The sequence below is a fragment of the Colletotrichum paranaense genome (assembly GCF_030867605.1).
Source record: "Colletotrichum paranaense strain IMI 384185 chromosome Unknown Scaffold_4.1, whole genome shotgun sequence".
In the NCBI taxonomy this organism is placed as follows: Eukaryota; Fungi; Ascomycota; class Sordariomycetes; order Glomerellales; family Glomerellaceae; genus Colletotrichum; species Colletotrichum paranaense.
Window position 1 is genome coordinate 1,988,910 of NW_026848962.1, and position 25,980 is coordinate 2,014,889.

Below are 25,980 nucleotides of genomic sequence, written 5' to 3' on the forward strand. Positions count from 1 at the left end.
AATCCAGGATGTAGAGCGGGACGATGCCGGATATATACTCATGTTTCCGCGAACGACTCTCCTCCCAGGGGCGAGGATCCATGGATCAACAACTCAGAGTCGATCAACGGCAGAATAGACAGACAGACCGCGCACGAAAAGCATGACCGTGTCTTGGGCAGCGACCGCGCATCGTCACTCAGAGGCTTGGGTCTTGGTTGGTCCCTTGGCGCTGGCAGTTCTCCATCTCCGCAGCTTCCACTCAGTTTGCCGCTATTCGAAAGTGGGTTTCGATGAGGGAAGCCAAGAAGCCCCCTAGCTGCCCCAGCCTCAATTGACGACTCAACATCCCGGGCATTATTCGACGGTAGTTTCTCGTTGTGTGACCGATTTGCTAAAGCCCACTGAACAAGTCTAAATTGAACACGCGCTAATTACCTAAAGTCGAGCTCTCGGCAAGTGTTGCTTGGGGGCCTTTCGGTGCTTGTTGGTTGTCAGATTGCTCCATTAGAGCCCTATATCATGTTTGTTCTACCTCCGCCGTCCCCGAATCCCCAGGAAAGCTTAATATGATACGACTAGGGCCCCTTGTGAGCAGGTGAACAGTCACAATTTGCCGACTCTAAGATGGATAAGTGTCGCGTGCTACAACTGACAGCATAATGACTACGGACATGACCGCTTAGGCAAGGTCAATGCCGGCCGACAGCCGGGCGAGCAGCCAAGCACCCCCAAACACCTGAAGTGGCGCTATAATAACCAACCAACAAAATGCCAGAGGTAAATGCGTATCACGGGTGCAAGACAGTTGCGTTACTTTTGTGCGTCTCGTTAGCACATATAGTACCATTTGCCAAGGTGAAAAACATGACTGTCTACGCGTATGCTTAGCCTTCTCGATATGAGGCATGCGAAGCAAGACCCATTACTAAACTTGGACATCTCGCCTCTTCCAGAAGCTGGCAGCCGTGGATCTTGCCAAGACCCAATGCCCCGTCGATTAAATCTTCGCTATTTTAATTATCTGCCAATTTAATGTACTTTAGTTACTCGTAGAGAGGTAAAGTAATCGCTACAAACCGTACGTAAAAGTTCAAGATCAGAAAAGTTCGCCGTCGGCACATCCCCGCCAAGCACAGCAGAGCCACGGCGACACGCACCAGCCCGCCTCCCAGGCTCGTGCAACCATAGAAAACATGCATTCCGACAGGCGTTCCGTAAGGGTTTCTTTCCGACTGGATCACCGACCTAACGCTGCCCAAGGATCCCAAGAAAAAGATCCGAAGATGAGCTGTCCTGTTTCACATCTCTACTTGGCGCATAGTGCCGGAGAGGGAGAGCCTTGTACATAGTCAGTCCAGTACTTTGTTGTTTACGGTTCGTCCAGTCATGTTCTCAGAGCTTGGAGGGGGTGTTCCCTGCCAGATACATCAGCTTACCACTCAGTGCCCCAAAATGACGCTGGGCTGCGGATGATCGACACCGCGTCCTGCCACTGGGATCAGCATCGGCGCAGAAATTTGACCACTAACGGAGGCTTTTATCTTGGGATGGTGATTGTTCACTGGATGTTAGTCTCCGCCAGCCTTCGTCAAATCCACGCAACTCTTGACGCTATCCCCAGCTTTTCTTGCAGCTTCATGGGTAATTCTATTCGCAGAGAGACAGTTGAAGCAGCTTCGAAGCGGGGTAGCTCTACGTTTTCCCAAAAAGGCTCTAAAACTTCGCGGTGTCTCCATGTCTAGGCTAGCTGAGAGGAGGTGCGGGTACTGTGATGCTAAATTTAGGGCCTCACGATGCGCTTGCATCTTGGCACTCTGTCAAAAGAAATTTCAACCGACAAACAAAATTCGACACAAGGTCCAATGGAAATTTGAGGTCAAAAAAGCTTCAAACTCTGATTATGATCGAACGAACTTTTGGGCTTCTAGAAGCTTAATCGCAGCGAAAGAAACTACCGTGAGCTACTTTGTCCGAATAATTGTCGTCTGTTTGCTGATCTCTCCATGGGGTCCACGCAATATGCCAAGACATTACTGAAGCTTCGCCTCGCTGGAAAAGACGGGCGAAGGAGAAGAAAGCGAATCGAGTTGGATACAACAATCAGAATTGCGTAAAAGCCTCAATTTGGTATGACAGGAATAGACTCAGAGTGGGGACATCCGACTTGTACCTGTCCGGAAGCCAGACCGCAACTTCACGATCTATATTCGTCTGGTTGGGCTGGTCATGGAGTTGTTCTCTTGACCGTTTAGCTGGCTTGATTGAGCCCGATTGCTTGAAAGGTCTGCGTCGAGATCTGCGCATCGTCTACCAATACAGGGAAGTCCCAGCTCATCAAGGTTAAGAAGATTGGTCGTCATCTCGTGATCATCATACGCGTACGAGGTAGAGGCTTAGTACAGTTTGCAAGACATAAGTTTAAGTAGTGAGAAAATTGGAAGCTAAATCTAGCAGTGTCTGCTTCCTCATGATGTCCCGGATACTGTGTTGATCGAGTAGGTAACCTGGGAAAACCGGATAGAGCAGAAACAGCAACATCGCCTGACTCAATGCGGGCTGGATAGGATACATTGAAGTTACCTGTTGTCGCTCCAGTCAAGCATGCCATCACAAAAGCCGAGTTACCATGTCACGAGATTTCTCGGTACGACCTGGATCATTTGAGTTTCTGAGATATAAAAAAGTCTGTTTCATCAATGTCGAATGGATACATCACTTGAGGGAAGCATCAAGTTTTACCATCGAAGACAAGCGGATTAAAATTTTAATAGACTGGAAGTTGCGGAATCGTGTACGCGCTGCTTTTCAGCAATGCTAGAACACGATTCCATTCCTGGAGAAGACGGTGTGCAGTGATTGCTGACGTTTGCCCATCGTAATCCTATAAGCAGAATGCCGTCAGGAAGGAGATCTTTCTTGATGTCTACAAGCTTTACAGAGGAAATGACTACAGGTACTTCTGAGGAAACCTTGACACCCGCGCTTCTTCATGGTGATCTTACAACCCATGGCATATCAGTCAAAGTGACTCTTGAGAGACTTCTCTCTTTCGCCGCTTGGAAGTGGTAAAACTTTTGCCTTAGTAGGACGTTTGCTCAGACGGGAGTTGAGAGATATGCGTCACGCAAGTAGTTTTATTGCTTTAGCTACTATCAACACTCGGTCAACAACGATGAGATGATAGTTGTCTGATAGGGATTAAGCTTACAGTTCGTTCAAAACGAATCACTATCACTGCAAAAAGCCAAGCTGCCATTGTCGTAGTCTGTAGATAAGCCCACGTATGCAGGCCACAGGACCTTCCGCCATAATTACTAGAAGTTAGTAATTGGGCCAAGAACTGAACCTGATGAACTGTCATATCGAGTGCTAGATAAAGTCAAAATTTACCTCTCCAGTTTTCTCCAGTGCTGATCCATTTAGCACCTTTTATTAGGTACAGCACTTAGAAATACCACGGCTTTGATACATGATAACTTAGATTAATACGCGAGTTATACTACCCCTTATGACTAAAACGTATCTGCAAACCAGTATAACATTATCCAGCACTCGATAGGATAGTACCCAGAGGATATACACGCACTTTAAGGCTCTTGACTCGTAGCTCATTCATGGTCAACTTATTCAAGCCGCGTCTCATCACCATGGATGCCTTTGCCTTTGAATTGTCAAGCTCAACAGAATTTGAGTCGCAAAGATCGGTGGCAGATCATGGGGGTAGCAACTTGTTTGTTAAGTGTCATTTGCATAAATTCACTCAATATCATCGACCAACTGAGTTTTGTGTGAATATCTCTTGGCCTGTATTCTGATTCAAATCTATAAGATGATGGTATCAATGATAGATTGATTTTATATGTCATTTGACGGAACGCTAAATACTCTCTCAAATCGCAACTATGAACAAATATGTCGCTTCTCGTTTGTAGAAAATTGAAGTCGTAAAATGTACTTTACAGTACTGTCGAGATCCCACCTATCTCAACTGCTTGGCTCAGAAATTTCAGCCCGACCATGAAGCTTGCGGGCTGCTCGACTGTCTGGGGTTGGTGGAGGTTGGCGACATGGGCTCTTCAGGTTGACCGGATTGTAGATGAGCTACCAGAGAGCCCATCCGAGCACCTGTGTTGACTGTTCAGATTAAAAAACTGAATTGTCTGTTTCTCATGAATCTCTCTCTGAATTCAGTCAAAAACCACGACAACTTTGTTCGCTTTGCCTGATTTGGCCAACTCCAACGCATCTATCGCCTGGTCAAACGGGATTTGATCACTGACGATCTCCGCGTACTTGTCCCAGTTGTCGACGATATCATCTGTGACCTCGAAAATCTCTGTCGGATATCCCACGCTGAAAACAATCGTCAATTCCGTCGAAATCAACTGTGCAAAGTTTAACTCCGTTGGCTTTCTGTGGACTCCTACCACACCAAATGTGGCGCCTCGCTTCGCCATCTTGCACACCTGCGCAGGGACCGGCGGTGCGCCCGCCGCGTCCAGAAAGATATCGGTACCAGGACGAGTGCCTCGGTTTTGTGCCGTCGCTCCGTCTCCTTGCAACTCGACCAACTTTGCCGCCAGATCTTCAGCTTCAGCTGAGTTGACGACAGCATCGGCGCCGACTTTGAGAGCCTTTTCGAGCCTCGCGTTGACCACGTCCACGACGACAATGTGGCTCGCCCCCTTTCTGCGATACCCCAAGACCGCGCCCAGACCGATGGGCCCCGCGCCAAAAACCACAACCTTGCAGCCCGGTTTCGGGCTCGTCCTGTTTACCGCGTGCAGGGCGACCGCCATGGGCTCGTTTAGTGCCGCAATGTGCCAGGGTATGCTCTTCGGAATCTTCTTCAGGTGCTTCCGTGGCTCGTAGTTGTAGATGACGACGTATTCGCACAGCGCACCCTGCGCACCACCCGAGCCCAAGAGGCCGTCTTGAAAAACCATTGTGTCTACCACGACATGGTCGCCGACTTCGACGTCTGGTGACTCAATGCCCGCTCCGATTTCTGCAACTTCTCCTGCTGGTTCGTGGCCGAGGGGCGTACAGCCCTGGTAGGGCGGGATGCCGCCGTGATCGGTGTACAGGCTGTCTGAGCCGCAGATACCGCAGGCTTTGATTTTGAGGAGAACGTCCTTAGGGCCAGCTTCGGGCTTCGGGTGGTCGACCCACGACACAACACCGGGCGCCGTGATTTCAACACGCTTCATGACGGGCTCAGGCTGGGACTGAACAAAGAGAATGTAAAAAGATGGTCGCTAGAAAACAGAATTACTTTTAGAGAAGAGTTGGAGCAGAAGGCCATCCTCTTGTGAGGAACATGTGTCCCGCCCATGGTCTCTTATATTCTATTTCCTCTTCGGTTTCAATTGACTTCATCGTATGGAAAGCGAGACCGATACCGAGACATCGTGAAGACGCAAATGAGAGGTAGCTGAGTGCGAAAGGGGGGGTATTGCGACGAAGGTTGACAACTGCTCCCCGAAACTAGTCCCCCTTACCATTTTGCTGGGGCCCCCTAGTTTAGTTCTGGATGCCACGAACCTTACTTTGGAGTTCGGGAAGTGGTTCAGTGCAACACATGCTCCCATTGGCGACCCAAGGTAGTGACTAAGCGCTATCAAGAGCACTACTCCCGCCGTTAGCCTTCGGGTTTAGGTTATGCTGCGGAGTACTCCGCCCGTGCCTTACTTCCAAGTTCCAGGACTCATCGTCGGAAGAAGAAATGACCGTGATAAGGGCATCATGCCAACAAAGCCCGCCAAGAAGATCTCGTGAGTTTCTGAGCCTCTATATGAGAGACAATGTGAAGATGACTGCTGACACTAGCTGTAGATGCAAGAGATGCCAATACCGAAAGGCATCTTGAACCCTCGCAACCTGAGTAGTCGTTACTTCACTGACTCGGCCTTCTGCGCTCATAGCTAAAATGCTCACGCACGGAGCCCTGCCAGAATTGCGCAACTGCTCAACAGACTTGCGAGTATCGAGAGGTCGACCGTAAACGACGGCCAGCGACACACGAATATGTCGTCAGCTTAGAGAACAGAGTCGCATGGCTGGAGTCGTTCATCGGCAAACTTCAAGCCGCGCCAAGCCCGGAGCGGGACAGCCTGCTAAAGACCGTCTCCTTCGGGGATCACCTCTCGGCCCCGGGACCAGCTTCAGTAGTGAACGTGAGCGAAGAGAGAAATCCTGAGCCATCTCGAGGCAGCAGCGAGAACCTTCAGGTCGACCTTGAGGGTTCGCTCATCTACCATGGTGCGACGAGTATCTATCGCGCCCATCTCGGGGTGCCAGCACGGCGCAACGCCTCACCCTCACGCGAGCTTTCTGAGAACTATGTTGTTGGTCCCGACTCAAATTTTGAGCATGTGGCGGAGCATTTCGGAATCAGCTTATACGACGAACTGGTAGATGACGCATTGATGCAGTTCTTCAAATGGCAGTACCCGCACTTCATGTTTATTTACCGAGAAGCCTTCTTAAGGGACCACTTTGGTGACCGGGTTCACGGCAAGTATTGGTCATCGGCTTTACTCCTGTCTATCTGTGCCCTGGGTACACTCATGTCACCAGACAAGCGCCACAGAGATGCGAGCGAGCAGTTCTTCTCCGCTGCCGAGAGCATACTCATCGTCTCCGGCTTCACGAAACCTTCAATCGTTACTGTACAGGGCTTCCTCTGCCTGGCTTTTTACGAGATTGGAAGAGGAAATCTCTCAAAGGGATGGGGCTTTTCGGGTAAGTCCTTGCTTATGATGCCCAGTTCGTTGATACGTGATGTTGAATATGGGCGGGTCTAGGAATCGCGTTCCGCATGGCACAAGACATGGGGTTTCAGAGGGACCCGAAACATTGGGTATCCCACGATGCATCGCTAGCTACCGAGGAAGATTTGGAGATTCGCAGACGCATCTTTTGGGGATGCTACACTTCTGATAAGTTGATTAGCCTGATCCTTGGACGATCAGTCTATCTTTTCTACGATGACGCAGAAGTCGAAACCACCAACAGGCTCCCGTAGGTCCAAGATGTATATCTACGAGTTTCCACCTTACCATGTATTGACTGCCGATCAGAGACTTTCCAGAGATGAAGCCCTGGCTCTCTGCTGGGTTCTCGGATTATGACGGGGAGTTCGATGTCGTAAATCCCCTCATCCCGTGTTTCAAGGAGCAGATCCGGCTTTCCAAGATCATCGAGAAGATGCTTTCAAAGTTGTTCTCCACCAAGAGCAGCCTGGAGGGCATCGGTCGCCAGTCGTGTCTCGACAGCCTCAACTTTGAGCTGTGTAGCTGGTATGAAGCATTGCCGGACTGTGCGAAATGGAACAGATGGGAACCATCAAGCACCCTGCTCATCCCAAGCGTGGCAGCACTTCAGTTAGTTCAATTCCACTGACCACACCCCCCCCCCTTTTCTATCGCTTTGATCGTGCAAGATGGGGCTGAAAACTGATTCCACCATCAGTTTGCTCTTTCACAGCGTCCGCATTGCGCTAAATTTCGAGCAAGCGGTGTCTCATGGCATTGCAGCCCTGAAGGACAACGCCCGCAAAGACTCCTTATCATCTGCGGAAGACATCGCACACATTGTACGGAAATACCGCAGCCAGTATGGTCTTGGACACAGCCCTCTTATGATGATCTACGGAGTCATGCAAGCGGTGAGAACGCTGTCGTTATTCGGCACGCCGGAAGAAGCTCAGTACTTGTTGCATGTTTTGGACGAATGTTCATCTGCCTGGACATTGGCCCACCAGGCGAAAGATAGGTTGGCACGAATCGAGGTGTGAGATGATGTTGCAACTTTCCACCATCCATTTGATTTGCGTAGAGAGTAAAGCAGTCCAGCACCATGCCAGACTTTAAGAGGTAGCCCTCCCCAATTTGAGCATTTCAATAGAGGGGGCGAGATACTGCACTGATTATATGTCAAGCTCCAAGACTATTAGCAAGGGGGGTTGGCGCTTCTAGACACAATGGATATTTCAACGGTATGTAGTGTGGTCATTCTAGTGCAAGTCATGAACTACATCCTCTATCTCCGAGAGCCCTCAGGGCAAGGGAAGGCCCGCCTCTAATCCTGCCTTTAGGACACCAGCAAGCTTCTTCACATCTGAGGTATTGTTGTAGAAACCAAAAGAAACTCTGATGCCCAGACGATAGGGCGTAGCAAGCACACCACTCTCCTTCAAGAGATCCATCCACCTCGGGTCATGCAAATCCAAAATGTACAAATGAGGCGCATGATCCTTGCGGGCCGAGGGCCCGACTATCTTCACCCCGAGACTTCGGCACTCCTCTCTCAACACATCACCCAGGCGGTAAAGGTGCTCCTGCACACGCCCGGGACCCATGGAATCCAAATAAAACGTCAAAAACGCCTTTGCAGCCGCGGCACTGATCAAGCTCAAATTCAGATGCTCGTATCGGCGAGTGGAAGAGTGATATATCACCTCCTCGGAAGGGACCAACAAGTCAGCGCGCACGTTGCTGACGGCCCCATAACCGACGATAGGCGGAGTGGGGTTGGTGTCAGCGATGAACTCCGGGTTGACGTAGAGAACCGCGAAGCCCGTCGGGCAGTTCAAGCCTTTGTGCAGACTGAAGGCCGCCGCAGAAACCCCCAGAGCTCGAACGTCCACTTCTGCGAAGCCGACCTGCTGCGTGAGGTCTGCGAGAACGTGAATGCCGCGTGGCCTGTATGTTGCGCAGATGTTGGCCACGTCGTTCCACTGGCCGCTGTGGAACATGATGGAGCTGAGACCGATGGCCCTGGTACGCTCGTCGACATACGGCGCAAATGTTGCGGCGTTGGCGGCCGTGACGTGCCCGGTTTCTTCCGCTGTCGAGATGGTGGGCACCTGTCGAACCTCGAGGCCGGCTCTGCGGAGAGCCATCCACCCGTAGACGTGGTTCGGGTGCTCTGTGTCCAGGACGACGACGTTGTCGCCAGGCTCGAATTTGAGGCTTCGGATGAAACACCCCAGTGCCTCTGTCGTGTCACGGGTGAAGGCTAGGGAGCTTGGGTCGGCGTTGATGTATCTGCCGACTAAAGCACGAGTCTCTTCGACAGCGTTCTGCCATTGAGGCTTTGGATGAGGGTTGTAGAGGGCATCGGAAGTGAACTTGGCGATGGCACCGTGGATTATAAGGTTTGAGGGGGGTTGGTAGGAGGCATTGAGGTAAGTGAGACTCTTGTCAGCCAGAAGAGGGACTAGAGACCGGAAGGTGGAGAAGTCGGCTTCCGAAGGAGGTTGAGGGGATGATTTGGTCGAGGTTGGGACATCGTCCACATGTTCTTGAACAGCACTAGGCGACATGATGAGTCTAAATGGGTTGTATAGGAGAAGAGATAAGTTTGATGAGATTGAGGTACAGCGATGGACTCGGCTCTCCGTCCTGACCCTGCCAGCTTTTATCGTATCCTCATGTTCCTATATCGGCACCAACATCCAGAGTTATTTTTCGGCGATTGGTCGATGGCCCGATATGACTCTATAGAACTTGACGCGTATCAGTTTATGGACGTATCATTGGCAAAGCTAGCTCATGGAGGTTGAAGTCCGTCTTTAGTACCTGGCGGATGATTAGGATCTCGGAGCGCCAAGTGTGCGGGGCAATCCTGATAGTATCACCCGCCGAGCCGTACGTTCAGCCTCCGAAACTTGTCTTTCATGGAGTGATAGACTATGGCCAGTGCTGAGTATGTCATCTGTGTGAGCTATGCGTTGGGTCAATATCGAATCATCTGATGTCGTTGCAGGGTCACCCCAAGGATCCACGATCGTCAATCCGGCAGCGCGGACTTCGACCTCCATTTGCGGGTCGCACGTTGATAAGAGGCCCCTTTCCCCGCATGTTGGTGCAATTTCGCTCCACGCCAACGTCCTTAGTCTGTGGATTACCTGGACAATGTATTAGTCCTTATCGGTTCCCCAGGTTCCAAGATAACTCTGGATCACGGAGAATAACTTCCATACACTTCATGACTTTAACAATCGCTAAGCCGAGAATATGTTTTGCGAGATATGTCCGGAAGGCAACTACGCCTAGTTTCTTTGGCCCTTATCTTGTTGGCACGCAGGTTATAAGAAACTGCTGCCCGGCGTCGAGAACCGACTATTGAACATCATAATCACTCACGGGTTTTTTTTTCATTTGTTTCAATTGCTTCAAGTGCTTATGATTAAGAAGTCACACCGTAGCATACTCTGAATCCTTTGGACAAAACCGCCTTCACAATGGGCAGCGATGATATCAACAGCAAACATGGCAAAACCGTCAACGATGTCGTCGACACAGTGGTAAAGCCTTCTGGCATGGAGCAATCAACCTCCAACGTCGAGGGGACCTCCACAGAGACGACAGGCGAACAACAACAACTCAAGCGGGAGTTCAAAGAACGTCACGTCTCTATGATCGCTGTCGCCGGCGCTATCGGAACCGGACTCATCATCGGCTCTGGTACGGGTCTCGTCAGGGGCGGTCCCGCGAGTCTGCTGATCGCGTATACCCTCATCGGAGCGGTCGTCTTCTTCATCATGACGGCCGTGGGAGAGATGGCGACGATGCTTCCTTCGGACAAGGGGTTTGCTGGATACGCTACACGTTTTGTTGATCCGGCTTTGGGGTAAGACTAGAACCACATTGTCGACACGAACTTCTGTTCGGAACAAGCTAACTTACACGTGGAAACAGTTATGCCACGGGATGGAACTATTTCTTGAAATACGCTATCGTCCTCCCCAACAACCTCACTGCAGCAGGCATCATCATACAATATTGGAGACCTGACCTCAATGTCGCCATTTTTGTGACAACCTTCACCATAGCCATTATTGCTGTCAATGTAAGTCGAGTATCCGGACAACTACTATTACTCCTTAGACTAACGAACCATCAGATCCTACACGTCTCTTTCTTCGGCGAAGCAGAATTCTGGATGTCCGCCGTAAAACTCCTCGTAATCGTAACCCTCATCCTAACCTGTTTCATAATCTCCATGGGCGGACAACCCTCTCACGAAACAATCGGCTTCAAATACTGGCACAACCCAGGCGCCTTCGGCTCCTACCTCGTCGAGGGGCCAACAGGCCGGTTCCTCGGCTTCTGGGCTGCAACAGTCCAGGCCTGCTTCGCTTACACCGGCACCGAAGTCGTCGGCGTGGCCTTTGGCGAAGCGCCCAACCCGCGCCGGACGATCCGCAAGGCCGTGCGCCAGACGTTGTGGCGCATCGTGTTCTTTTACGTCTTGGGTGCGCTGGTACTGGGGATGTCGGTGCCGTATACCAACGACATGCTTATCGGCGGGACGAAGAAGAGTACCGGGGCCGCCGCGAGTCCGTTTGTTGTTGCGGTGCAGATTGCCAACATCCCAGTGTTTCCACACGTCGTCAACGGGTGTCTGCTTGTCTTCGTCCTGAGCGCTGCCAACTCGGATATTTACATTGGGTCTCGTACGCTCTTTGGTCTAGCGCGGGATGGCCAGGCGCCAGGGCTATTTATGAGGACGTCTGGAAAGGGCGTTCCGCTTTACGGGGTCGCGGCTACGAGCGTCTTTGCGGCGCTGGCTTACATGAATGCCGCCAAGAGTTCATCCCAGGTGTTCGGGTATCTGGTCAGCTTGGTCACTGTATTTGGCACCCTCAACTGGGTGAGCGTCTTGACCAGTTACATCTGCTTCACCAGAGGTATGCAAGCGCAGGGTATCCCGAGGAGTCTGATGCCGTATCGTGGGCCGTTGCAGCCGTACGGCTCATACTTTGCCTTATTTGTGACCGTACTGGTTGTCCTGTTTAATGGTAAGTCCACGCCTTCTTAGTTGATTACACAAAGATTAATTGCGCGATCTTTCTGACACTAATCACAGGTTACAATGCCTTTATCCCTAAGTTCACAGTATCCACTTTCATGACCTCCTACATCGGCGTTGTCATCTATTTGGCCAACATTTTCAGCTATAAAGTCTATGCCAAGACACGGCGGGTAGAGCTTCACTCGATGGACCTCGTTACCAACAGGCTCGAGGATGACGGAAGCAAGTATCCCAGTACATTGGAGAAGGCGGCTTCATGGGCGGCAGAACGGCTTAGGCGATAGGATTGACATTATTCAATAGATATTACATATATGGACAGGTTTAATTCGCAAGTGGTATCATCGCGGCTCTTCAGGTCTTGCCCCATCCGACATATATCCATATGCACTCATCACCATGATATCTTCACTCGCAAGCTATCATACAATAGCAATATCCATACGTACATCTCCAGGTTAACAGCATTTGAGTTCCGATTGAGGTGCCTCTAAGCCGCAACCTTCTCGCCCTTGGTAGTCTCAGTCAGGCCCTCAGCGGGAATCTCAGCATCGGTGTTCTCGAAACTCTCGCCCCTCTTCATGCCGAGCTGGCGGGTGTCGTAGCCGTTTGCTTCCAAGTAAGCGCGGTAGCGCGCGTCCTCGAGTGCAATAGTGTCTTGGCCGATGTGCGGCAGGCAGAAAATCGCGAGGGCGGCGGACAAGACACAAAGCGAGGAGGATACCCAGAAGGGGTATTGGGCAGAGGCGACGGCGTTGTCACCGGCGGCTGCTTGGATGTACGGGAAAACTAGATTGACATTGTTAGCCAAATAATCTCTATAACCTTTGTTACGCCAGGCATGTGTAACTTACCCCATGTACCGACGAAAGCGCCAATCTTGCCAATGGCAGCAGCGACACCATAGTACTTGCCGCGGATGCCCGTCGCGCAAGTCTTTGCGGCAAGCAGACCGATGTTGTTACCGGGACCGAACTCGCCGAGCGCCAAAAAGATGCCGTAGACGACGACAAAGCCGCCGACCATGCCGGGCTGCGATAAGTTGAAGTAGTCGCCGGCCATGATGAAGCCGACGACGGCCTGCAGGAAGACACCGAGCGCGAGGGCGTAGCGAGGACCAAGCCAGTCCGAGGCCGGGGCGCCAAGCATGGTGCCGGGGATGTAGAACAGGTTGATGACCGTGTTCCAGCCGAAGACGGTGGTGAGCGGAGCCGTATCTCCATACAGGTTGCTCAAGATTGTTGAGGAGTAGATACCGAAGGAGTAAGCGGAGAACTGATATCGGAAATTAGTGTGTGATTCATCATAGTGCCCACAGCTTCAACATGACTTACATCATAGATGAACCAGATCAAGCTGACGACGAAGAGGCGCCATCCGTAAAACTTGAGTGAGAGAAGGTAGGGCGTCTTCGCGTAGCGCATTGAGTTCTTGGTCGATGCTTCGGGCTCCTTGACGAAGAGACGGAGGGCGAAGAGGAACATGGGGAATACGACGCCGATGCCCAAGCTGGTGCGCCAGATGGTGCTGTAGTGACCATTGTGGCAAGCGGCTGCGACAACGTATGGCACGAATGCTATGCTCCAATATCAGTATCGCCAACATCAAGATCAAGAGTCTGAAGAACGAACCGCCAATAACGAAACCCTAGTTCACAATGTTAGCAAACACGCAATTGACAGTAAGAAGATGGCGAGGTACGAACCCAATCAATCATGGTGTTTGTGAACATGATGAACCATAAGTTTCTCGAGCCCGACTTTAGCTCGCCGGTGGACTCTGCTGCGCCGACGCTACCCGCGGGGTACTCTCCTCCAATGCCGATACCGACCTAAATGTCATCGCGATGACGTTAACAATTGCACTTTCTTCTGAGCCTATGCGCTTATCCCGAGCACTTCGAGCCAGATTTGACGACGAAGCAAGAAGGGCCAGTCTGGTTCAGACTTACAAAGAATCGCCATGCGGCCAGGATGTTGAACATGCCAATATCGTCACCCTTGTAATAGGATCCGGCGGCGAGCGCAGTGAAGACGAGCAGGATAACGGTCGACACGAGCAGCGAGTTGGTTCGCGACCAGTGGTCAGCGAGCCAGCCGAACGCGAGCTGTCCAACGACGGTGCCAGCAAATGCGATGTCGCCAACGTACTTCTTCGCGTTGGAGTTCTTATAGAGGTCGCCGTACTGCAGTGCGAGGATCGTGGTGACGGATCCGATGACCTATGCCCCACGTCAATCACAGTTCCTGAGAGATATTATGCCAAAAGCGGTTGCGCTCACGTTGTTGATGTAGCCGTCGGAGAAGAGACCGGCACCGCAGGCAATGACGGGCACAATGGCCTTCCGGAACGGTTGGCGGGGCGCATCATCGACGGCGACGGCCTCTTGCGCCGTTGCCTCGGACTCTGCCGACTTCTTTCTTCGGAAGTTAAGCATTGTTGCGGCTCTTTTTCTCGTGTAAGTGCTCAAAGCCGCGCTCAGTGTGTCGAAGGGAGAAAGGCCCTACGACAGTGCGACAGAAGGAAACGAACAATCGAGAAGATGACGGCACAGACAGGATTGTGCGCGTGCGCGAGGGGGGGGAGAGGCGAGAGGTTGTGCGAAGCGGCGCGCAAAGGTTAAAAAGAATAGGCGCGACGAGTCAAGAAGCGCAAGGGGAAATCAACATGGTATTTATTCAGACGATCACAAGCCCGTCGGGCCAGCCACAGCACGATCTGCCAACCAGAGGGGCCTCTCTTCTCTCATGTTGCTTTGCGGTGTCTCTTCTTCCCCCCACTTACCACACGCCCTCGGAAGCAGCTCTGCTGTTGGTTGCTTTCGTTCTATGGTGAGTAAGTATTTGTGACAGACAAAAAAGAGAGTGATAAACCTTGGGAATGCCTCGGGTGTCCCGTCCCACCCTACCTTGTTCCTCGGCGGACGGGACCCGGGTTCACCCAATAATGGGCAGCCAGCCCCGATGCAACATAATCGAAAGGATTCTATGGGTCCCTCTCCCCTCTCTCACGAGTCACCCACGGCTCCCAGAACGATTCTTTAGAGACAGACGAGTGGTCTGTTGGTTTTCTTTCGAGGGAGCACGAATCCACACCAGATAACATTTGCGGGCAGATACCGGGTTGTATGCTGATAAGGCACGGTTATGCGGCAAGAGGGGGAGGAGTTTGGCGATTCCCTACGGAGTACATACACCCATTGGGACTTTTCGGCCTGGGCGCGGGCAACACACCATACGCCGCTCACCTGGGGAACACGGGGAGGAATCCTGAAGAACCAAAGTACGGGGAGAGAGGAGTGGAGGGGGACGTGGAGGGAGTGTGGGAACCCGATGTTACCCATCCGCTAGGCGACCTGTTGGTTCGTGCAGAGCTGCAGTAGTTCATGTGTTTCTCGACTCGTCTCCCGCTTTCCACAGGTTGATGAACAGGTGGCACAGATGACGCTGCGATGAGAAGAAGCACCGTAAGCCAGAGAGAATCGGTGGTCGCGTGTCTTATTTCCTACAACAGCCAATTGTGATTTGATGAGAAAAGGATGCATCGCTAAGCTTTTTCCAAGCGGTCTAGCGCTTCTCGGCAGCCCTAGGAGGCTCACTTCACTTGGCGCTCTCCCACCTGCTGCCAAGGCTTTCCCCATGCGACCTTGTTGTTGCTGAGCTAAGGTACGTTGGGCGAAATTGTTAGCGTAGTTGTGGTTTGCCTCGAGCACTGTATGCTGACTGACCTGTGACACATGAAAACCTACGAGCGAATACGTTGACAACTTTCAACACGTGCTGCTTCTTCAAAATATTAGCAACCGAGACTAGGCCGATTATTTCGCAAAACATGCGACATGGAATCCATAAATCGTTGAAGGATAGCCGAAGAGGTGGACAGTAAGTCCGATATTACAAAGACTCCAGGCTAGATTTATTGAGTCTTGGACAGTAGATCGGTCGCCGAACTGCCGTCATTCGAGGGAAAAACTTTAATACCAAATTGCGCGGCTCAAGCATCTGCATGAGAGCACGTGGTCGGGTTGCTCCGTACATACAAACATCATTTCTCAATTCACAAGCACTGGGATGTATCATGGTAAAATTTCTGCGTATTGCCGTTGCGCGACCTTTTTCTCTGCGGCCAATCCAGTGCCGTGTTGCCCACCACGTGCTTGCGGCGCCGATGTGCCGCCTTTGCCGGCCCGCCCCGGCTTTCGGTCCTATGGCGGCGCGAGGACCCTCTTCTGCCCTCCCGGGACCCGACATTGCCGGTGTGGAGGCGTTACCAAGGTCAAGATCGGTCAGTATTTAGTCTTCTAGATCCGTAAGTTTGCAGAAGTCTCGATGTTTGCTTGATGATTCGAATGGGTTCAACACCATCATCGATGGACAGAATTGACATCAATTATCTGTACGATGTGTCCGGTCTCAATTTAACTCGTTCGCTGATTTCGTTTTAGTCGCTGAAAAGGTGAAGGTATCACACGTCCGGCGATTCGCCGGAAACTTACGAGCACAGCAGAAAATGACTTCCTAGAAAGTCGAAGAGCGAAGGGCAGCGAGGAAATATATATAAACTCGGTGAGAGCATGTAAGGAAGCACGTAACAGAATGGCAGCTTTGTCTGTGCTGAATATGCCAGCCGTACTGCTCGCATTCGGTTCCAGACAGTAACTTTGTACGGAGTACTCCGTACATTGTAGCACTAAAAGATAATTAGATTAACAGAGTCAGTCGCCTCAAAATTTGTCGATCAGTGCCAAATACTACGTGGCCTAACGATTTGTCGTCTGAATAAGCTCCAGAAAAACCATCCGGTTCAATCTCATCATGGCAACTTTTTGGCGAGCTGAGTAGTTCCCTCCGGCGCATTCATATACGCCCGCTCTGTACGTGGATGCACGCATACACCGCCAGGTCTAACTTAGTATCTATCGTCTACAAAACTGTCGCGAGAACCACGCCCGTTAATCGAGGGCAGCATTCAACGCTCAATATACTACAAGAATAATCTGCTACGCCATTCTGGTAAAAACTTCAGTATAACATGAAGGAATATGTGAACTTCTTGATGCAATGACGCTTCGAGGGATCACCACTCTCTGGATTGCGAGATGATATCCACAGATGCGACTGGCCCTGGGTCCCAAAGAACGGTGTTTGCATTGCGTTTATATGACCATTACTTATAACACAAATTTGCGACTATTTTGCGAACAAATGAATGACTATGGTTTCAAGTTAAGATTGAGGAAATAGAGTTATCGTCAATTGACTACCATGACTCGATTACTTGGTCCTTGACATTAGTTTCACAAAGCTTCGACATCGAATACTCGTATTCCGCAGTGATCCAGTTGGTCTGATCACCGCCAGTTTTCGTGTCATATAAGTAAGATCTGATGCACCAATCTCACCATTAAGACCCTGAAGAAGACATTTACATTCTGATTCTTCTTCATTGTCTTTCACTCTTTGGACGTCACTCACTTACATTACCTCAACATACATTCATCATGCATGCGTCCACTGTCCTCGCCCTCCTCACAGCCTCTGCTGTTCAACTCGTCGCCGCGGGTGGTTTCGCGTCAACATGCAGCGACATGTCCTACTCGGGCACCACATTCACCGCGAAGTGCAAGAACACCTTTGTCGATCCCTACTTCGAGGACGCCCCCATCAACTTGTCAAAGTGCCTTGCCAACGTCGGGGGCAAGGTTGTTGTATGTCTATTTCTCCTTTCATGCCAGGTCATCAGAAGATTCGCAGTTCGATTGACTAACTCCTCAACCATGCATAGTGCCGTCCTAAGAGGTAAAGTCTTTTTCAAAAAGATCAGGATGATTAAGGAATCCCCTGAATACTGATATGTCTCTCCCCAGCCCATCCTTCAAGTTTTGTGACTGCGGTCTTGGCAGTGACAAGAAGATTTTGAACTGCCGTTGCACCGACTCTACTGGAACTAAGCAGCCTTCTTCGCTGAACCTGGGTATGTACACGCATTGTGTCACAACCAGCTAGATGCCTTCAAAACTAACAGTCTTCTAGATACCTGCCTGACCAACAACGGCGGAAGTTTGTCCTGCTGAACCCTCGCGCCGGCTACAGCTGAATTTGGTTCGATCAAACAAAGTGATGGGAAACCCTCAAGGCCCAGAAGACTGCGAGCTGATCGAGAGATACATACTCTATCAGAGAGTCAGAGCCTGAACGCCCCAGACATGTTTAAGCGGGATATGTATTGAATGGACTCCTGAAGGGCTCGATTAAGTACTTAGTATCTAATCGAAGTGTATCTATATACGAGCCTCAGCATTTCAAATCCCGTCACCTGGCCAGGTGCACCCTTTGCGCCTGTCCTCTGCATCCGGCCGCGTCCATACCAGACCGCGAACAGACTGAGCCTAGGCGTAGAAGTCAGGCCGATCTTAGTGTCTGTTTTTATGCCCTTTGACCCTCGCCTACCCTTCTACGCCTGCCCATCGGACTGTTTGCGGAGAAGAACGATTCCGACAAGCTGCTGCCGTGTCTAGCTGATTGTCGAGACCTTGCCAATATCCCAGCTAGCTCAGAGGCTGAGATTGAAGAGGCTGTCTACAATAGCCCAGGCAGTAAATGTGGCCCTGCATCCTGGTCCTGGGTCTAGCAGACGGGCCAGCTGTGCGGCATCGGAGAGCTCCCAGCTACGCACTTGGCGACAATGCCAGAAGGCATCTCCAGGTCCCTGCTCGTTGATGCGAAAGTGGAAGCTCAACTTCGATGCCGCTGGTGTGGTGCACCCTAGCCCTACAGACGCCCTTAAGCCAGTACGGAGTGGAGTAAAATCCTGGTTGGACTCACGGCACCTCAAGTTACCAGTGTCACAGCGGCTTAGCAGAGAATCGTAGTCAATTCACCACGAGACATAGGCTCAAGCCCACGGCCATCTTTTGGTATTGATTTGATAGCAAAGGCCCAGACTTGCTCCAAATATGTCGGTCGAGAGCCCACATCCGAAGCTCCAAATGCCATGTGAAAACAGCTGTCATTCTGATGGATGTGTACTTGATCATGCCTCCTCCGTTGGCTTAACATCGTACTCGACTTCCGTCCTAATCACGTACTTGGCGCCCTTTCTCACACCAGTACCCTCGTGAAGAGGTGCACCCTTTGCATCTCCATGCGGGAAGACGGCGACTCCGCCCATGACTGGTCGCACTGGGTACGCATTCAGCGTGCCTTCCCGCGCCGCTGGAAGGAAGTAAGTTGTTTCGCCGCCCTCGAATTCGTCGTTTAAGTAGATGAGGAACGTGAACAGGGAGCTCTGCTTCTTGTCTTCGGGCGATGCATCGTAGACATATGTGTTGTCTGGAAGAATACCAGAAGGCGGCCAGGCACCGTCAATGTGCGCGCGGTACTCGGCTCCGGGGACGTAGCGGTACACGCGGAACCGCCGGTTGAGGCCGCGCACCTTTCGTCTGTCGACTGACTGGGGAACAAAGGACGAGACTCTGGACCAAAGCGCATCGTGGAAGGCTGTATCAACGACCCAGTAGAAGTTGTGCGCAAGAATGCTAATGTCCCCATCCTCACGAAGAGGGGCATCGGGGAGGAAGTTGACAGTTTCGCCGGCGGTTATGATTGCTTTGCATTCGTCTACGGAGAGAACGTCTTTCAGGAGGCTGAGCCCTGGCACGACAGGGTGTGCGTGTGCTGTTACTGGTGGCCGTTCGTCGACGAGGGGTATCGTGTTCGGGGCGGTCGTGTAAAGGAGTGCGTCGTGGTGGTTGGGCGGCTTCCGGAGCGGGCCGGGGGTTCGTTCGATGACGCGAAGAGACGCTGCCAAATTCGCCGGCGCTGATTCAAAGATTGTCTTGTCAAGTACAGAGGCGTATACCTGAAGGGATGGCGTGGTGGGACGGAGATCCCAGGTGTCCTGCAGGGCGATTCCGGGTGTAGAAGAGAGCGGCAAAGGCATGGCCTTGGGATTGCTGTCGGAGTGCCCACAAGCTCGTAAGACAGCATCAAGAACCAAGAGTCGCTGCTTGTCCCTTTCAGTTCTCTGTAGGGTGACGCCGTCTCCCTCCCCTTCAGGCAATGTGGATAGGCCGCTAATGACGTCTAGGTCTCGCACCCAGCGACACAGTGCTCCTAGCTTCGGTTCCTGGCCACGGATTCTCATTTCGGATAGCAGTATTCTAGCATCATCGTATTTCTCGTCGGTAAGCGCGCCGGTGATTCGTGCCGTAAGTCCAAGATTTGTACCGGCTGAAGCAATCAATTGTCAGTTCCTGGCAGATAGCGACATCGTATGATATGGGGTCTACACACGGGCATTGTTAACACCACTGGCGCAATTCTGACGGAAGTCATAGACGGCAACGCGAAGGTCTCGGCATTGCTTCGATTTGATAAGATTCGGGTATTTGGCGAGGGTATTCAACGTGTCAATGGCGATGTCGAGTTCCTCGTCCGATATGACCGTCTGGAGGCTCTTGGGCTCGAGGTTTGAGGCGGTATTGTCGTCGCTGTCAGGTGGCGTTACTGTTGTCGCTGCGGTCTTGGGAGCTTTTCGCGGAAGCTCCTCCTGCGCATTTTGCTTGCGCTTCTTCGCGGCCTTTGATTTCGCCATTGTTGAGATACTTCAGTCGTGATGAGGCATTGGTCGTCGGACGAAGAAGTAGGAGTAGAGTGGCGTTCAGTGGGCTGAGATTCCGGACCAAAGCTTCGAAAGTTGCAATGCACCACCGCCAGTCCAAGGGTCTTGCCCCGCCGAGGGGTTCGGCCAATCGCCCAGTTGCAGCCTGAGGCATCAAAGCTGAATCTCGCTGTGGGGCCGCCCTGTGTCCGGGGCGGATCGGTCTAGGTCCGGGGTACCCTTGGCTAGACCTACTTCCCCCCGCTTCATTATTCAATCTACTCAGTTTTGAGGTGGCACAATAATGAGGACTACTCCGTATGACGACCACAACTCGGAATTCTGTCTCTGCGAATCATTATCTCGTTGTGTTGGCAAACCAACTGTCGAACAAGTAGTAATGTTTGCCAAACTATTCCGTCAATCATATTTTAAATTATAGTCCAGGGCACAACACATAGAAGAGTCTTCGACAGTGCAATGAAGACCCAAGATTCTTCAAAGAAGCCAGAGGATCAGGGTTCATGTAGCTTCTGTGAGGATTACCACATGCTGTATAGTATACCAAAGTGGCTATAATATTGAGTTTTGAAAAGCCTGCACGTGATCCGCATTCAAATCGGCGGCTGAAAGCCGAAAAGGAACCGATATGAGCGGTCAGTTAGTGGGACAGAAACTGCAGTTTAATGCTGCACAACAGGCTGTATGGGTTCAGTGTCAATTCTCCTCATGGCGCTCTGACCTGCAACGCCAAAGCCGGTGCGGGACCATGCGGGTGTTGACTATCTCGAAATCCGACGCGGAATTATGACCGTCTGGATACCAGCAGTCGCAGCTCTAAATCTGTCAAGAAAACGTCATGGGATGAAATGTCAAGGAGCTTGCAGATGCATAGAATGCGGACCCGCTATGCTCCTACGAGGGATGAAGCGATGCAAATGCATAACAGGCCAAATCGAGAGGTCCACACAGGAAGTTGGAACGCCTGGCTGCGTTTGTTGCGCAAGGCTCATACGTACAACATCTAAATTGAACAAATCCTCGAGACAGAGGGGAGCGGTCTCAAAAAGAACTCTGTGAGCCGAATGGACTAACAAACAGCGCCAAGGTTTTTATGTCCACGGACTGCGACGGGCCCCGGAGAGTAGACTTAAATTTCTAGTGGTTTTGGTAGCTGTCCTATACTTCTCAGGTGTTTACCATTGCCCGCTCGAGGTCAGAGTAGAGAAACTGAGTTCTCTAGTCAGAGTCTAAGGGCGGCATAGCCGTCGATCACAAAGCTTCCCCAGATGCCAGTTCACACCCTCACACAACACTGGGTGTGCAAGCACCAATCAGCAAAAGCCAGTTGATGCTTGACGTAAATCGTGCACAAGGAATAACATCGCGGACATTGGCGGACATTCGTGGAGTTGGTTACACATTCGCTCTGTCATTCCCGCACCAGACCCGAGCGCTAAGGAGTACTCCGTACAGCACCAGAGCAAACAAACCGTTAACTGCCGAGTCCTGGACGGGTAGCAAGTGCCGGGATCTAGATCACGGGTGGGGGGCGACGTACACCGGAGTCGGGCCAAGCCGGGCGAGTTATGCATGAAATGTGCAAAGCACGGAGACCATCCGACCCACGGTGACGCTCGCCCGCCGCTACACTCTGCGGAAGCTCAGGTTTATCTCCAGATTCCCCACAAGTATGTAACGGTATGCCGCAGTAGTCCTACGAGAGATCGTCGTTTCACAGGGCGTTCGGCTTTCAAGGTTTGGACCGAATTCCGTCGCCTAAATCAACCATGAGTTGATAAAAAGTGCCTTGGTGCCAGACTTGAAGATAGGATTGATGAGCTGCCACCTATCAAGTTCATCCCGTCTGTAATCATCTTGACAGTTTCAAGTTTCGCGGGGAACCCACGCTACTCAACATGTCGGACCACAGTACTGGCTTCACAGCCCAAATCCTCAATATCCGTACCCTCTGTTCAGCCTTTGCTTTAGTTGTTACTCTGGTACGTGATGACTTGCAATCCTTCAAATCTAGTGACCAATTAGATTTTACTGTAGCCCTCGACGCTGACCGCATCTGACCACTCATCTAGGGCGTCGCTTACCTTTTCGGGACCATCATCTACAACGTCTTCTTCCACCCCCTTCGCGTATACCCCGGACCAAAGCTCTGGGCAGCCTCGCGCATCCCCTTCACTCGCGCCACCCTCTCTGGCCAGGTCCACCGCAAGATCTTGGCGCTGCACCAGGAATACGGACCCATCGTCCGCGTCGCTCCCAACGAGCTCGCATACAACTCCCCCGACGCCTGGAAGGATCTCCACGGACACCTCAAGAACGGCACCGGCGACCACGGACGAGATCCCGTCGCGACCCAGGATAGCAGGCATGGCATCATCGGCGCCAACCGCGAAGACCACTCGCGGTTCAGACGGGCCCTGTCGCATGGCTTCTCCGCGCAGTCTATGCTGGAGCAGGAACCCATTGTCAAGAAGTACGTGGATCTTCTCTTCCAGCGACTTCATGAAAAGTGCGCTGGCGGTGCCGAGGCTCTGAACATGGTCGCGTGGTACAACTGGACGACTTTTGATGTCATCGGGGACTTGGCTTTTGGCGAGCCGTTTCACTGCTTGGATGACTCTGGTTACCATCCCTGGGTGAAGCTCATCTTTGACGGGATCAAGGGCAACTCTTTCAAGAACTGCATGCGACGATTCCCGCCGATCGAAAAGCTCTTGATACATCTTATCCCGGCCGACCTCCGCAATAAGCGAGATCAGCACATTGCACTCACTAAGGAGAAGGTTTCCAAGAGACTTGCCATGGAGACTGACCGACCAGACTTTATGGACTCTATGCTGCGCACAAAGGGGCCACAGGTAATTCGAACCTACTAGCCGCAAAGTTGCCTACACATTCTAACATTGGTACATCAGAAACTCACCTTTGAAGAACTCAAATCGAATTCCTCGGTCCTGATCATCGCCGGCTCGGAAACTACCGCAACAGCTCTGTCGGCAATTACCTACTACCTCTGTACAAACCGCCAGGCTCTTGACAAGCTCACCCACGAGGTTCGAACAACCTTCTCCTCCGAGGAAGAGATCGAGATGGTCAGCGCGCAGCAGCTCCAGTACATGCAGGCGGTCATGAACGAAGGTCTTCGAATGTACCCTCCCGTCCCTACAGGAATCGTCCGCAGAGTTACCGACGATGGCGGCGTATTCTTGGGTCAATATGTGCCAAGCGGGGTAAGTTTACTTTCTATTTATTCTAAGCGTTGAGAGGGGGTAAGAACATCATGCTGACAAGGTGGTGATACACAGACGCTGGTCCAGGTCTGGCACTGGCCTGCCTTCCACAGCCCGGAGAACTTCACCCTTCCTGACTCCTTTATCCCCGAACGTTGGCTCGATGATGCTCGCTTCTCTGGCGACAAGAAGGAAGCGTTCCAACCGTTCTCGGTCGGCCCTAGAAACTGCATTGGCAGAAAGTAAGTTGCATCATCCTCCGCCTTCAATGCTAACGTGTTGAATCGTCGGATGCTAATATGCTGCGTCTACTCATAGCTTGGCTTACGCGGAAATGCGTCTCATTCTTGCGAGAATGATCTGGAACTTCGACATGAAGCTATCGGAGGAAAGTAGAGGCTGGGACGACAAGAGCCAAGTCTATCTTCTTTGGGAAAAGGGCCCTGTCAATGTTTATCTCACCCCCAGAGAAAAGGCTTGAATGCCATGCGTGTCGAGGTTTGTATAGACACTAGTTGGCAGTCTTCTAGGGTGGTTTCTTTCGAGAGATCGAATCGGCGTCATGCGCTTGCGTGTATTTACAGGCAGGCGTTTGGGAATGAGATCAATTGCATATCGTTACTCATGGATTGTGCTCGTCACTTGAGCCACACTAAAATCTTGGTGCCAGTGTCGTCCTTGCTGCCCCAGCATGAACCCATGCAATCATGTAGATCTCGAAGGGACGTCCCATCTTGAATGTTCGGCCCTCCAGTGCAATCAGCACATGATGGTGTTGATGAGTGAGAAACTACATGCAAGGTTGAACTGATAAACCTTGAGCAAAGTCACCAGGGAACTGGAAGTCTTGCAATTTGATGTTTGCCGGAAAGTTGTGAAAATAAGTCACGGGGTAATGCTTGAGAGATTGACGTCGGACTCTTCGAGCTAAGGTACTCAACATAGAAGGGATTGCGAACTGCCATATAGGTGAATTATATCTGGAGGATAGTTTTTGTTTGATTGATGACATCTACGCTCAACCAGGCAAGAGAGTGGAAGTCTAGGTCCGCGTCAATGAACACTTGTATCGAGATGATGCAAATCGAGGCCTGAAAACTCTACCGGAATGGATTCTTTCGTATACGTCAATCTCAAGTGGCCGAGAAGGATGTAATTTTGCATGAAACGTTTTCAAGCTATGTATTGAAATAATTCCCGAGAAACACTGCTTATAATCGTGCCTAGATGGGTGATATCGAAAGTACCTGGCAACATCGTGACAAATTCGGGGAGCATCATGTGGAGTTGTCGAGTAAAATCTTCAAGTGAACCTCCTGAATCACTTTGGCTCTTAGCTAAGTACCGGGTGCTTAGAGGATATTGCACCCTAGAAAACTAGTAGCACATGCCTGATTCTCGGCAAAGCCAAATTCAATTGAGATGGAGTACGTTCAGGCTACTTTGACACATGTATGCTTTGATATCACGCTCATGGCATATATTCACCTCCCGAAGATCTCAAACAAAACTTGAAGAGCACTTTGTGTAGCTGGAGTTTCTTAACTTTCATGTGATTGAGAATTTGTCGAAGCCGTCATCCCTTCGGTCAATGCTGAGACTGCCGCCCTAAGCGAAGGGACATGCGTGCGTAATGTAAACAGCTCCCCAAACGCTCAATGTTTGCGGACAGCCTCATGCCCAACTGAGTACTTACTATCGGCCGACGACATATTCATGATCAACGACCTATAATGATATGCAGATTTGGAATGAAATCTAGGACTACGTGTGAACATGCACATGATAATAAACCAGTGATAATCATTGTCTAGCATTATTTGGATTCCTTTGGCCCAGGAACACGTATTCTCGGCCTGTCCGAGGACACGGATAGCACTCGGTGCCATATTGGAGGGTTCAGCAACCTCCTCGTTCCATGTCGGTATCTCCAATCAGCCTGCCATCGTCGTGCCCTGCCTCGACAATGGGATGAACTAGAGATGTGCACGAGGCATCGTCTCAACTCTCCTCGACGCGTCTGGCGCCGATGTGCCTGTGTCGAGATAGGTTGCTGCCGCTTGGCTGAAGTCTTGTGCGGATGGTCCACGTCGCCTTGACATTGACGCTTGATTCCGATGCTATTGCCTACAAGATTGTGTGATGTCGAATTGTTGGAAAAAGGGGTAGGATACATCAATCATCCTTTTTTGGGAGCCCTGGCGTTTCAAGGTAGAACCTGAGAGATCTTTCGCAGATGCTGCACAAGGTATCGGCCTTGCTTTCCTATGAGTCGATGCTCGGAAGTAGGAATGATGCCTTTGAATGAACCCTCAGTGAAAGA

The 25,980-nt window shown here is 51.3% G+C and overlaps 8 protein-coding genes across 8 annotated transcripts; 4 read left to right on the forward strand and 4 right to left on the reverse strand.

The window, feature by feature from the left end:
• Nucleotides 1-4,169: 4,169 nt before the first annotated feature.
• Nucleotides 4,170-5,192, reverse strand: CPAR01_05664 (alcohol dehydrogenase; the record flags this gene model as incomplete). Its single annotated transcript, XM_060489940.1, has 1 exon — nt 4,170-5,192. The coding sequence occupies one exon, from the start codon at nt 5,190-5,192 to the stop codon at nt 4,170-4,172; it is 1,023 nt and encodes a 340-aa protein (XP_060351406.1).
• A 535-nt stretch (nt 5,193-5,727) lies between these two features.
• Nucleotides 5,728-7,780, forward strand: CPAR01_05665 (uncharacterized protein; the record flags this gene model as incomplete). The annotated part of the gene is made up of 5 exons (XM_060489941.1): nt 5,728-5,756; nt 6,032-6,726; nt 6,789-7,005; nt 7,065-7,367; nt 7,456-7,780. The coding sequence occupies 5 exons, from the start codon at nt 5,728-5,730 to the stop codon at nt 7,778-7,780; spliced, it is 1,569 nt and encodes a 522-aa protein (XP_060351407.1).
• Nucleotides 7,781-8,041: 261 nt separating this feature from the next.
• On the reverse strand, nt 8,042-9,310 carry CPAR01_05666 (cysteine desulfurase; the record flags this gene model as incomplete). Its single annotated transcript, XM_060489942.1, has 1 exon — nt 8,042-9,310. One exon carries the CDS (start codon nt 9,308-9,310, stop codon nt 8,042-8,044), a length of 1,269 nt encoding a protein of 422 aa, XP_060351408.1.
• Nucleotides 9,311-10,231: 921 nt separating this feature from the next.
• CPAR01_05667 (dicarboxylic amino acid permease) lies at nt 10,232-12,089 on the forward strand (the record flags this gene model as incomplete). The annotated part of the gene is made up of 4 exons (XM_060489943.1): nt 10,232-10,620; nt 10,689-10,839; nt 10,894-11,791; nt 11,860-12,089. The coding sequence occupies 4 exons, from the start codon at nt 10,232-10,234 to the stop codon at nt 12,087-12,089; spliced, it is 1,668 nt and encodes a 555-aa protein (XP_060351409.1).
• A 206-nt stretch (nt 12,090-12,295) lies between these two features.
• CPAR01_05668 (major facilitator superfamily transporter) lies at nt 12,296-14,242 on the reverse strand (the record flags this gene model as incomplete). Its single annotated transcript, XM_060489944.1, has 7 exons — nt 12,296-12,594; nt 12,660-13,080; nt 13,140-13,386; nt 13,437-13,452; nt 13,507-13,636; nt 13,757-14,026; nt 14,087-14,242. The coding sequence occupies 7 exons, from the start codon at nt 14,240-14,242 to the stop codon at nt 12,296-12,298; spliced, it is 1,539 nt and encodes a 512-aa protein (XP_060351410.1).
• Nucleotides 14,243-17,305: 3,063 nt separating this feature from the next.
• CPAR01_05669 (uncharacterized protein) lies at nt 17,306-17,878 on the forward strand (the record flags this gene model as incomplete). The annotated part of the gene is made up of 4 exons (XM_060489945.1): nt 17,306-17,512; nt 17,590-17,603; nt 17,672-17,778; nt 17,838-17,878. 4 exons carry the CDS (start codon nt 17,306-17,308, stop codon nt 17,876-17,878), a joined length of 369 nt encoding a protein of 122 aa, XP_060351411.1.
• Nucleotides 17,879-18,837: 959 nt separating this feature from the next.
• On the reverse strand, nt 18,838-20,400 carry CPAR01_05670 (prolyl 4-hydroxylase; the record flags this gene model as incomplete). The annotated part of the gene is made up of 2 exons (XM_060489946.1): nt 18,838-20,036; nt 20,100-20,400. The coding sequence occupies 2 exons, from the start codon at nt 20,398-20,400 to the stop codon at nt 18,838-18,840; spliced, it is 1,500 nt and encodes a 499-aa protein (XP_060351412.1).
• Nucleotides 20,401-22,325: 1,925 nt separating this feature from the next.
• Nucleotides 22,326-24,138, forward strand: CPAR01_05671 (cytochrome P450; the record flags this gene model as incomplete). The annotated part of the gene is made up of 5 exons (XM_060489947.1): nt 22,326-22,409; nt 22,500-23,285; nt 23,343-23,657; nt 23,733-23,899; nt 23,976-24,138. The coding sequence occupies 5 exons, from the start codon at nt 22,326-22,328 to the stop codon at nt 24,136-24,138; spliced, it is 1,515 nt and encodes a 504-aa protein (XP_060351413.1).
• Between the last annotated feature and the right edge of the window lie 1,842 nt (nt 24,139-25,980).